Genomic DNA, 13171 nt, shown 5'->3' with positions numbered 1-13171 from the left:
CAGGGCGAATCTAGACGCCCCCGCCAGTCCTCGTGTGTACGCACATTAATGTGTTCATCAGTCAGTTTCAGCTGTTCTATGGCTTACATCTCCTCATATATCCATGTTTTTTCAGAAAGACCTCTGAGTCAACTATTATTTAAATCCTCAACCAAAACATTCAAGTGACAGACACCACACACTTCCATAAGCTGAGAGCCTTTGTGTTGAGTCATTGCAAGAGGAGCCACCCACGCCCCTCACCGCGGAACCGAGCAGACAGGTTGGAGTGGAGTGCTGCCACCTAATGGTGGAGTGGCCATTCTGCTTATCTTCATCTCAACTACCTCATCATGGAAACATTTTTCTGTCAACCTGAGATACTGCGAGAGCAGTTTTAACCCTTATCTACACAGAGCTGATGTGCTTAGCAGATATTTCTCTGAGCTTCGACAAGCTATAAGTTAAATGAGTCTGAATGCATCGAAAAGTTCTCTGCCTAAATGGCACCACTTATATTCATGCATTCTGCACTCTTTAAGTGCCAGCTTAATGGAGACATTCATGTCAGGTCTACTTCCCCCAGACTCCCTTGGGGCAGGAAGGCTTATGGGGGGATAGACAATCCATCAGTCTACCTCACATGAAAGTGCACATGGAGAGAAAATTATGATGAAAGATGGTTGAGAACATTCATTCTACTACTGACTCTCTCACTACCATTTTGTGCAACATTGCTGTCTATCTCCATTCTTCACCAGATGCCATGCAAGCTCACCCCCCACTCCCATCAGTCCCATTCACTTAAAAAACAGAGGGGCTCGGGACAATATGTCCATCCTAATTTCGTTTACAGATTTCCGAAACAAGCTCCCCTCATCTCGTTCCCCCATACATGCCACTGGATGATGAGATGATGATGATTTTTAGCTCCCTTCCCAGTCAACTACACATCATTCATCAATCTCCAGCCCCTGCATCTCACCCCTCCAATCTGTCCCTCTACAGGCAATCTGTTAGTCCTAATGTCTTTCTTCCCGAAACAGGCCCCTCTCTCCCCTCACCCTCCCACAGTACCAAAGGTGGATGCGTCATGTCCGTATTAGTATGCTTCAGTTTTCTCTCTTTCCGAGCCAGTGAGTGACTCAGCGTGGAGCTTCAGCAAATCACAAAAAAGCATCCTACCTGATGCATCTGGTGAAAAGCACTCACAGTGTTCTTTAGAACCAGAAGGGCCCCAGTCGAAGCTGTTACTCGGCATCTAAATAAAGCAGAGTGACGACACAGAGACAGGGCCCTTATCAAATATTAACTGGCCTACTCAGCAGAAATAGATAACAGGGTAATTATTGTTTAAGTGGGACGTTTGAGCTCCTCTGCTGCTTTGATGACTTATTTACTAACCCCTCTTTCCTGTCCCACCCCCCAAAAAATAGGCCTTGAATGGTTTTGTTTTTTATGGTCGGCAAAAATAGCTAACTACTGTACGGAGATGTACCCTCCGTATGCTGGCCAGGTGGAGTGGGATTTTGCAGGACTGCAGGTAATTTGTCCATTAACAGGGAACAACACGGTAAATTGCAAACCCTGTCGATCAATAGGTGACATCCTGTCAGTAAGTGGGCTTTCTCTTTCTCTTCGCCAACCAGCAGAGGCGCTTATTTGGAGATCTAGGACATTTAATAATAGCACGTAGCAGGAAGAATTGAAAGCATTATGTTACATCGTGCAGGGAAACAGAGGCTAATGATCCTATCATCTGGGAGCGCGCAAGAGATCGAGGAACCAGCACTGGACACCAGAGAGGGGAAGCTGGCCTGACTCCCTACAAACAGCAGCAGTACACATGCATAAACGTCTGCAGCGGTACATGTGCATGAATGTATGATGGGTGACAGTCCATCATCTCCATGAGAAACCAAACTCATGCAAATCTTAACAGGAAACAGGCAGGCTTTTCATTAGTTGCTATTTACGGCAAGTAAATGGAACTGAAAGTCAGACACAAGTAAACGTCCTGGCTGCACTTTTTAGGCCTAACACCCTGCGGCAGAGAACCTTTGATCATTCCCTGATTGAAACTAACAAATCAGGTTTTTTGCAGACCTTGGTGAGCTGAGGGCTATGTGCGCTACTTTTAAACAAGGCTGCTTTGGTATATTGAAGAAGGACGCATCCTAGAAAACTGCAGGTTCTAGAGTGGATCTGGGGTAGATTTGGTCCTGAAACCTCCCAGAGTCGGCTGCTTTTCAAACAAATGATCCTATAGATGTGACGCACAGGAACTTGACAGTCAGTGCACACTCTTTTTTGAAATAATAATCAGTCGGTTTAAACAATGATTCAGAACAGGCTGTTGTCACATACTAATAAAGAGGAAATTAAAAAGAGTCTTTTTCCTAAATGTAAAAGATTTAGGTCACATGACTCCAGGGAAAACATAGATGATCGTGCGTAATATGATTCCAGGGGAAAAGATACATGCCAGGTCATGAGAACCATGGGAAATGATGTAGCAACTTCACAAAAACATTAGAGCAGTTTGAGACTCCCTGTGTGATCCATATATATCCTCATACCCACATCTACTATGGAGTGTCAGATAGTAACACCAAGAGCATGTTTTTCAGCATCGGAAAAGCCACTCTGAAAGTTATGTATTGATCTCTAACTCTCTCTCCATTAAACCTGTGTCCCAGCTAACATAAAGAGAGTACTAAGAGCCTTTGAGATATCATACACCGCAGGGATTTGATGACGATGCAAAATACCTAACCAGAAAATAGATTATACAAAGCACTTTTAAACAAATCCAAGGTTTGCATTTTACATTGCAAAATACATGCTGAATTCAGGCCAAGGGGACATTTTCACTTTCTAACGACACAGTGTGTTAATTATTGTGCTTACACAGGACTCCACAAGTAGTCTGTCCTTCACTCCTCCCCCATCTTTCACTCACTCACACACACACACACACACACACTGGCATAGCTTATGTTTAAAACACACAGATTTGAATCAGTGTAAGAGAACCAGCCCAGGCTCTATTTATATTACTGTGACTCCAGGGACTCCAGAGTTCTGTAATGACTTCAGTCTCACTCCCCTCACTGTGTGCTTTATCCCACAGCCTCTACTCTGTGTGTTCCCATTAAAACCCATGCTAAAAAATAGACACTTCATTTGTTACCATCTGTATCCTGCAAATGCACCCCGTTCACCATCTCCCCCTTTAAGACGCACATCAGTGAGGTCAGATCACAGTGGTCCGGACTAATAGGCACTTCTCCCACAAATGTTATGACATTCGCAACGCATGGCATACCCAATTAAACACATCATATGACAGGGACCAAATATAGCCTGACTGTAACTCTGCCCCATCACTGGGGGACAGGCTGTTTATTCAACAGTTGAAGTCTCTTCCTGGGGAGTTTCCATTGGTAACTACAGAGACAGAGAGAAAGCAATACACTTGATCTTTTCCTATCTGGACACAATCGTGGTCAGAGGACTCGAGAGGCTTAAGACAGCTTTGGTGTTTAATGGCAACCATTTAAGGTCCTGTGGCATTTAAGCGGTGATGCTGCAGTTTTTCAAAAGAGCCTGGCTTGAGTGCAAAGCTTAGAGGTAAATTGTGCTAAATCTAAAAACAATAGTGGCTAGCAGTGGTAATTGGATCTGAAAGTACTGTGTGTATTAAACACAGTGTGTAGGAAACTTCATTAGCTAAAGCAAACAGTGTTGTATCCAGTGACTACAGCGTATGCAAGCAAAAACACACATATACACACACATATAGAAAGTAAGAGCAGACTCACGGGCATGGTCCATGACTTGAAGGAGAGAGAGTGACTGCTCCAGCTGGGTAGATCCTCTGTGTTTTCTCCTCTAATCTCTCTCTCTCTCCCCCTCCCTCTCTCTCACTTTCTCTCTCTAACTCACTCCCTCACACTCCCTTAGCCTGTCTCAGTCTTTCTCTCTTTAACTCAATGTGTGACTCTCACTCAACCTGGTACCGTCTTTCCCTATCTCTCTTTCTCTCTCCCTCTCTCTCTTTCTCTCTCTCTTTCCCACACCACCTCCTCCTCCCTGTCTCCCCTGGCTCTAGCCCCTCCTGTGGCGATGTCTAGTCTCTGTCCGATGTTCGCTCTCAGCATTCCTTCCTGCTGCGCTCCTGCTCCTCCTCCACCCCCCCACCCCCCACCCCCCACCCCCCCCCCCACCACCACCACCACCACCTCCACGGCAACCAAACGCTCCAGGAAGCCCACCAGGTCCCAGGCAGAAGGCATGACAAACAACCCTAACCTCCATTAGCCCGGCTGATTGAGCAGACGAGAGCCCATCAAGTGGAACCACCCAGTCCACTGGGGCTTTTAGCTGTAGCCCCGGGCCGTCAGAGAGAGACAGTGGTGGAGGGAGGGCGAAAGAGGAGCTGAGAGACCAACACACAGACTAGAGAGAAAGAGAGAGAGAAGCTCAATGAAAGATAATCTGAGTGAAGGACTAGCGGAGAAATAGAGAGTGAGGACAAAAAGAGAGTGACAGAGAGACTGTGTGAAAAAGAGACTAGGGCAGTGAGAGGCCACTTCCATTATGTGACAACCATTTCTAACAATGCTGTTGAGAAAAATGACTTATCCAAGATGTATTTAAGTCTTATTAAAGCTTGTACAAAACAAGACTTACATTTGTTCACAAGTGTCCACGAGTGTCATGTGCTGCTATCTTTTTGGTGTGTTTTTGTGTATGAGAAAGACTGAGTGTGTGTGTGTGTGTGTGTGTGGCGTTCCATGCCGACTCTTTTCTTTCTCACAGCCTCTCATAAAACAATTTCTGCACTGAAGAGCTTGATGCACAGGTGTTTAGAGAGGCCTCAGAAGAGCGAAGTTGATTTTGTCTGGGTCACCCGATGCGCGGTGAGATAGTCTGTTGAGCAGTCACCCGGCCTTTTCAAGCACCTCACCACTGCCTACCCCACAGTGCTGCAGTGCAGTGCAGCGCAGAGCCAAAGCCTGACAAACACACAGGCTTGCAGAGAGAGCACACACACCGTGGGTGAAAGTCTCTCACAGTTCGGGCCTATTTTCAGCCACAGGCTCGATGATAAAATTGGCCACCGTTCAAGGAGGATGATTCACCGCTGCATATATATATATATATATATATAAAAAGGAAAAGAAAATATATATATATACAACCTTCCAGCTGCTGGATGTCTCCTCTACCTCCTGAGCCACAGTCGCTCCAAAGTGACAATAATGTCTCCTCAGAGAATGAGAGATATAGTTTAATATCTGTTGTATTTTAATGGCTCTTTGGCCAAGACACACTCTAAAAGGTGTTTTTTTATTATTATTAAAGCGACGGTTGTTGTTTAAAAATCCATTAGAACAGCACTTATCATAAAACACAAGATAAGTCGAAGAAGACAGATCTTGCACAGCCCCCTTGGCAGGCATATGTTCAATGGATGTGATTAAATGGCATCGCTAAGCAGGAGAACTACGTCCTCTCTGTCACTCTACACTCCAGAGCCACTTTACAAACCAACATACAAACCTGCCGTATTCCTCACCTTTGATTAACTGAAAGAACTTGACAAACATAAATGTAATGTCAAAATGAATAACAACTGATTAGATGATAGTTGCACTGTAGGTCAACAAGACATGAGTGATGAATCTGATCAGCTTTTAATTGGTTTCCTTTAAACATTGTTTAAGGACTGAGAACCCTTTCAATTTCTGGTGGTGGCTCAAACAGTATAACTTCGGCTGGTTTCACTAGGGAGAGACGGTTTATCTGACACCAGAAATAGCTAACCATACCCCTAACCCTAACTACCTGATGAAGAAACACACCTACAAGATGAGAAACAACTGTGTGTCACAATGTGGATGAAGACACCATATGAAGATGGTTGACACAGCTGCCCCCCACACAGGGCAAATAAAACCCTGTATCAAAAGTGCACATTACAGTAAAGCATGTGATTTGCCCCTCTGCATGGTTCCAACCCGCAATCTAGATAATGGCAGCTGGGCACACAGCCAAACCAGCTGAAAGCCTTGACTACCATCTTCCCTGCTAGCATGTCATCTGAAGAATCAAGAGCAAGGTCTGCACCCTACAGTTCTGATTAGCTATGTTTATTTTAAAGAGCTTTCTCTGTCCATTGAATACTTCCAAAACATTATTTGAAACCAATGGTTTGCTCTTGCATGAATGGACATCCACAAATGTTGTTTATGCATGTATTTTGAAGGTCCAGGAGGTCTATGTATGTAGCTCTGATTACCTTGACCGTGTTTCACATGTTTTGTTTTGGTTTTGTGGTTCTTTTCAATGGATTTATCCAGTGACAGTAAATGGCATGTATTTACATAAAAAACACATTACATGCCACCTACACTTTTGCAAATCTATGTGATGATGCATGGAGCAACTTTTTAAGCAATGTTGCTGGGCAATTATATGATCATATTATCAATAATTTGCCTAGTGATTTGCGTACTGATGTGTAAAAATGCTCCAGGAAAAAAAAAAAATCCCAAAACATATAATACATATATTCCAATGGGAACTTGCCTTGTACATCATCAGCTAATCAGGTTTATAGCATGGTGGACAAACAGGATTTAAATATGCAGACTCAACAGTTGAACAGTTTTCCACCTGCTTCATGGAAATTTCACAGTATCAAAGTCCACCATTCGTTTCCGAGTGTGACAGAGTAATGGTGTCCTAAACGTTGGGACAACATGATTAAAGCTAAATCATCATGGCAACAAGGTGACATTGTCTCACATTGCTCACCCCAGTACAGGTCAACATACTGAAGTTGAACACTTTAACAGAGATGGGTTACCGTTTGATAATTGGGCGAATGGTGGTATGAGGAGAAAGGTCTTAATGGTTTGAGTTGTTACATATTTTTAGCTAAATTTGCCATTTCGTGGACTGTGTGATTGTGAATTGAATGTGACAAAATTCTTTTTTTTGTTTTGTCCCAGTCTGTGATGTTATTAAGAGTTATCAACTTATTTACCGTGTAGGAGTGAAAGTGAAGAAGAAAAGCATGTTCTATGGTGATGGTGATTATTTTTAGAGATTAATATTGCTCTCTTGGTCCTCTGTGTAGAGATGAATCCAAAAAATCAAAGCAAATTATGTACTCAGCAGCCTAACCTGTGAATCATCGTCATCTACTCAACAGGCAACCTAAACCAGTGCCTTATATAAACCTACCTCAGAGCGAGAGAGAGAGAGAGAGAGAGAGAGAGAAAGAGCAAGAGGCAAACAGAGAGAGAGAGAGAGAGAGAGCAAGAGAGACAGACAGAGAGAGATAGATCACCCACCATTCAAATAAACAAATAAATGTAAACCAGGGGGTGTCAACCTTTCACTGCTCCAGGCAACACAGGACAGCTCAACCTGCAACCTAAAACAAAAATACAGCCTTTGGAAAGCCTCTCGCTCAAATAGAGAAAAGTAAAGAAACAAATTGATTGGTAGACCTGGTCCCCATTCCCCACTCTAGCAACCACTGGACATGGAGGGGGGGTAATCAAGGATCAAAGAGCGAGGGGTCCATCTCTCCCACACAGCCACTTGTGTATGTCTGAGAGGGAAAGAGAAGAGTGCCCACGCATGTGTATGTACACACACACACACACACACACACACGCACACACGCACACACGCAAACGCACGCGCACGCACGCGCACAGACACACACACACACACACACACACACACACGCACACACACACACACACACACACACACACCACCTCCATTACTGCAGTTCCCTTTCACAGCCAAGGCACGACCATGTCAGAACAGTGGGATAAAGTGGAGGAAACAAAGAGAGAGGAAAGAAAAGAGAGATATGGAGAGAGAGAGAGAGAGAGAGAGAGAGAGAGAGAGAGAGAGAGGAGGGCTATAGATGAAGAGAGTGACAGAGAGATTGCAATTAAGAGAGGGGCTGAAGAGAGACAAACAATAAAGGGAGAAAAGGGAGAGAGAGGGAATGAGAGCGGTGGACGGATGAAAAGAACCAGAGATGGAGAGCGGAGGAGGTGAGCTCTAGATAGGAGACGAGCGAGATAGCACAGGATTCTGATACAAAAGGAAAGGCAGGATGAAGAGAGATAGCAATTAAAGGAGAGGATAATGAAACAAGAGCGATGGGTTGATTAAAAAGGGGAAGAAGAGAGAGGGAGGGGATGAATAGAATGTGCATGATGTTAAATAGCCCTCTGAGGGGGCATCTCCTTCCAGGCAGTGGTGTTCTATTCCTCTCTCTCTGGCAGAGAAATCGACAACAAGCGGGAGAGCGTGGCAGGGAATGAGAACGAGAGAGAGAGAGTAAGAGAACGGAAAACAGATAGAATGGAAGGAGAGAGAAAGAGAGTAAATTAAATGCATGCTCCATGAGTGACTGGTCTAAACAACCCTCTATGCCCGCAGCTGTCACACACACACACACACACACACACACACACACAATTGGCACTTCCCACATCTGATGGGGATCAAGTCTCTGCTTCCCAGGGTTTCCCAGAAGGCCACAGGAGGACAGCAGGTCTAATGTGGACATAAGCAATGACAGGCACTTAATCACACGCCATCAGAACAGATGCCAAAGAAAATAAACACTTCTTAGCCAGTTACAGCAATGTCAGTGCACATTTACTTCATTAGTTCAAAAGATTACCTTAACATGTTTTGAATTCAAATATAAGTGTAATATCAATTACAAATGTGAATATATCCATATGTAAAGCCTGATCATTGTTATATAGTTTGGGCCATAAAAAGTAAAAACTGTGTTTTAGACAAAAATGACTCTTCAACAGGGGATCACTCGGCTTTGTAAAAGCTCTGTTCTAAAGTGCTACTGCAAGAAGACTGTTGGACATGAATATTCTCTGCCGTATTTGAACCTTTTTCAGAAAGCCCACGATGCCTTGTAATATAGCCCTCCGCTTCCTCGATCTCTGTAATTACATGAATAAGTTGGTGAGGTGGCGAAGTGCGACATCCATGGCATTAAAAGCTGCGAAAGGTTCAGATGATCTGGCTCAGGCCATCATCTTCCCTGGAGTCCTCTCTGCCTACATGGCTAATTCATGTGCACACTTTCAGCTGAGAATTCAGAGAAGCAGTGTGTCACATTTACAAGTATTATTTATGAATATTATAAAAAGCCTCACCACCAGCTGCCAGGGGAGGGAGATCAAACCATCCGAACCACAAGGCTGCATGGTGCATGATATTGATGTACACTTTGGTTTACAGGATCTCATATCAGGAGAATTGCTCCATGGGGCGTTATGAATAATTTCCACACACCAAAGACCTGATAATCCAGTAATTGTGTAATGCATTATCAGGTTTGTGCACACCTTTTTGCACAGGCACACATTTCCACACACGCAAACTCAACACATTTACGAAATGTACACACACTCCCTCACCCAAAGGCACTTACTGCTTACTTGCACAACTGACAGACTGAGAAAGTCATTTGTCCCCAGGGCCATTGAACTGTTCAATGCTTCACTTAAGGGAAGAGGAGAGATAGACTTCTCTGCATAGTCTGTCTGCCTCTTCACCCCCTCCATGTTTGGTACTGTCTGTCCACTAGCCACTTTTACCACTGTCTTTATGCCTCACTGTTTGCGTGCTATATTAGCACATTAGCACATATGCATAACCCCCCCTCCATGCCACAGCCGAACTGTGGCCACACTTATACATTTTCTTAAATAGTTAAATATATAGATATATAGACTTTACTTTACTTTATTTCTGCATTGTTGCACTGTTGGACTTACTCATTTGCACTATCACCATTGCACTACCACCATGACACTCATTCACACAGAGCACCTTAGAGCACCTTACCATACCTTACTATGCACAGAGAATCACTAGTCATTGCAAGCGCCTCTGATTGATTAATCACCACTATGTGGATACTGTTTTTAGAATTGATTTAGATTAAGTGTTAGTTAGTATAATTTGTATTTTAGTATACTGTATTTAGCATATTCTTTATCTTCTACTGTCCTTATTGCTTAGTTGTGTTTTTATATTATATACTTTAATTACTCTTTCTGCTGTTAAAGAATGTGTTTGTGTTGTCTGTATGCTGCTGAGACCTTGAATTTCCCCTGGGGATCAATAAAGTATCTATCTATCTATCTATCTATCTATCTATCTATCTATCTATCTACTGTTTGCCAAGAAGAACGTTTGCTCTCTGGTGGTCAAATGTGTGTACTACACTGTCCAATATACACATTAACCTTCTGGCACATTCAGCTCAACAGGTGAATCAGATCTGGCTTTAGTTATACAAAATAATAAAATAACAATACAAACAATGCGACTGCACATGGAACCATCACCCTGATTATTACTTCAGCTGGGATTTAAAATGGTAGGTTGGAGGGAAAGACGTGAACATACCACATGTCCTTTTTCACCATTCTTGAAGAGAAGTCTGGCTGATACAGAACACAATGAGGGGATGATGATGATGAGATGATGAGAGAGTTATATAAAACCAAAGATGGATTACACTAAGTATGCACATACAGGGACATGCACAACTATCGGTCTTAGTAGTAGCCTACAGAGGAAGTGGTTTTAAACCGTCACCATGGTTGCCAGGGCATAATACCTTGCTGGGCTGAGTAAAATTTGTGACACAAAAAGGTTTTGTTCAGTTCACTGCTCATGACAATATATAAACACAATATATGACATTATGTTCCATATTTGGTTAATTTCTCTATATTGTACTGTAATATGACAAAACAAGAGAGGCTTCCTTAATTATCATCAATGTGATTAAATGTGTGTGCGTGCCTGTGCATGTGTGTGTGCCTGTGACGGTGACTATCTGTGTGTGTTTGTGTGTGCGTGTATGAGCATGCATGTTTGTGCTCATTCTCTTGTCACAACGCCTCTGCTCTTCCTGCTGCGAGTCATTATAATGAAAAACCAACACCACTGCACTTCTGCCTCTTCACAATAAGGAGACACAGTCTACATGTCATGTCAGCCTGAAACTGCCTTCACTCTCTCACTCTCTCTCTCTCTCTCTCTTTCTCTCTCTCTCTCTCTCTCTCTCTCAGCCCATTTCATGTCAATCCTGCAGCCCTTAAAGGCTTTATATTAAAGGGCTCCTTAGTGTAGATGAATAATTATGGGGGCCCTCGGCCCTATTCTCTTCCAGCTCAGCAATAGGAAGAAAGGTCAGAGCATTTTTTTTTCTGTCACCTTGAAAGGAAAATGGTGCAATGTGTCAGTGCGTGATCTTGACAGGTGGTTAGAGGTTGAGATTTGGTCGGTCGCACTCACACAGCTTTTCGAGAAAATGACAGTGTGTTCCCCACTTAGCGTGATGTCTGCCCTGGAGGCACTGTTGGCACTGTTGAGCTCATTTACTATGCTTGCCATGGGGCTCATATGGCACAGAACATACAGCGCTGGGGCAAATGAAATCAAGATTACTTGATGATGCTGTTAATGCATATGAATACCGTACACACTCTATTGCATGGAAAATGCAGTTAACTGCAATCTTAGATTTTAGACTGTTTTGCACTGAAATACTACCTAACCACAATTTGTATTTCTGATGTCCATCCCATCACTACATCACACAAATCTACAGATTGAGTTGCTCTTCAGGTGCAAGTAGGGATGAAACTGCAGGTCATTACAATGGGCTTTTAGAATAATTGCATTTTATTTTTAAATGGGGCCTGAATTGTTGTATTTTTAAGTTGTGTGATCCAAGACTTTGCTGCCTTGTTATGTAGAATTATAAAAGAACAGCTGTTAAATAAAGTGAATTCTGTTTTGGACATGGCCATTATTCAGAATTAACTTGTGTTGCATTTACATATTGTATCTTGGCCTCTGTATTGTGTATGAGGTTGCAGGCAAATACCCTGCCCTTGCTGTGGACACTCCTACCTTCACAACCTGCTTTTGTTTACCCAACCAGACTTTTTCCATTGTATGAGAAGTCACTGCAACGGTGACTATACTTTTATTTTTAAAATGAAGCACAAAAGAGCCACATTTGATCAAATGCAAGTGAGCCTATATCTAAAACGTCATATATTATCCTATTAAAACCAAACACCTCCAGTCTCCACGGCATTTGTATCAACAGTATATAGTTTAAATAATGTTGTGAATAAATAAAATAAAAATTGTGTTGTGATAACAGTTCACACTTTAGCTGTGGTGAAGGATGAGGGAGGTAAGCAAACTCTCATAAGCGTTTCTAAATGTCAGAATATCCTGTCTGAGATCAACGCACACTGAACAAAGAAATTAAGCTTGCGATGACATGGGTGCCTACAGGAAATAGAAGGGCTAGAAGCAGCTTGTAGAACGTTCCTAATTTGACTGATTAAAATAAAATTATATATTTTTAGCACAACAATGCTTGATACACATAGTAGGCTATACACACCCCCAGTAATCATATGCCTGTATGGCTTATTATTTAAGCCTTACAGAACATGTGTGTACATCATTATCTTGCTCGATGTTGCAGGCAGTCATCCACCTGACACCGAAAAACTACATAAACTCTTTCAAAGTAGTAGCCGAAAAACTACATAAACTCTTTCAAAGTAGTAGCCTAGGCCTACATCAACTTTCCTGTTTTGGTTGTACGTTTCAACTGTTACCTCACCATTATCATTCAAAACGTACCTAACCTAGGCTAAATGTTTCGAAAGGAATTCAACCAAGTCTTACCTGAACGGGCACCCCTCAGTCTTGTTAGTATTCTAGATCTGAAACCAGATGTGTCACTTTGAGAGCGAACTCTATAAACGGGGCATATTGGCGTGTATCTTTTTAAATCTGGAAAATCATCCTCGTCGGCCATTCCTCCTATCCAATAAACGTATCTACCTATTCCTATGGCTATGTCCCACTACACCCAACAGTAGGCTACAAGGCACTGTCAAAGATGACAGAGGTTTGTGGCATAACTTCTTGATAGCCTACCTACCCTTCTTTGAGAGAAAGACACCCCTCCTCAACCACTCGTCATCTTTCTTACAGGCGGGAGCATATAGTCAACTTTGTGATTGACCCACTCTACTACGGTAGAAATTAATAAAGAGCAAGAAGCAAGCAG

The 13171-nt window shown here is 42.8% G+C and overlaps 1 protein-coding gene across 4 annotated transcripts in view; it reads right to left on the bottom strand.

The window, feature by feature from the left end:
• Positions 1-13036, bottom strand: part of phactr2 (phosphatase and actin regulator 2) — a 41763-nt gene extending 28727 nt beyond the window's left edge. Inside the window, exon 1 of one of the 4 annotated variants that reach the window (XM_042065591.1) lies at positions 12784-13036. In XM_042065591.1, the coding sequence (XP_041921525.1) occupies positions 12784-12916 (133 nt within the window). In that variant the 5' untranslated portion in view covers positions 12917-13036. Of the gene's footprint in view, positions 1-3803; positions 4061-12783 lie in introns of those variants that run through there. The other 3 variants (XM_042065590.1, XM_042065594.1, XM_042065593.1) reach the window with 3 other exon arrangements.
• Between the last annotated feature and the right edge of the window lie 135 nt (positions 13037-13171).

The sequence above is a fragment of the Alosa sapidissima genome, chromosome 16, assembly GCF_018492685.1.
Source record: "Alosa sapidissima isolate fAloSap1 chromosome 16, fAloSap1.pri, whole genome shotgun sequence".
Taxonomy (NCBI): Eukaryota; Metazoa; Chordata; class Actinopteri; order Clupeiformes; family Clupeidae; genus Alosa; species Alosa sapidissima.
Note: the sequence above shows the minus strand (reverse complement) of the source record. Positions and strands in the feature narration are given on the sequence as shown.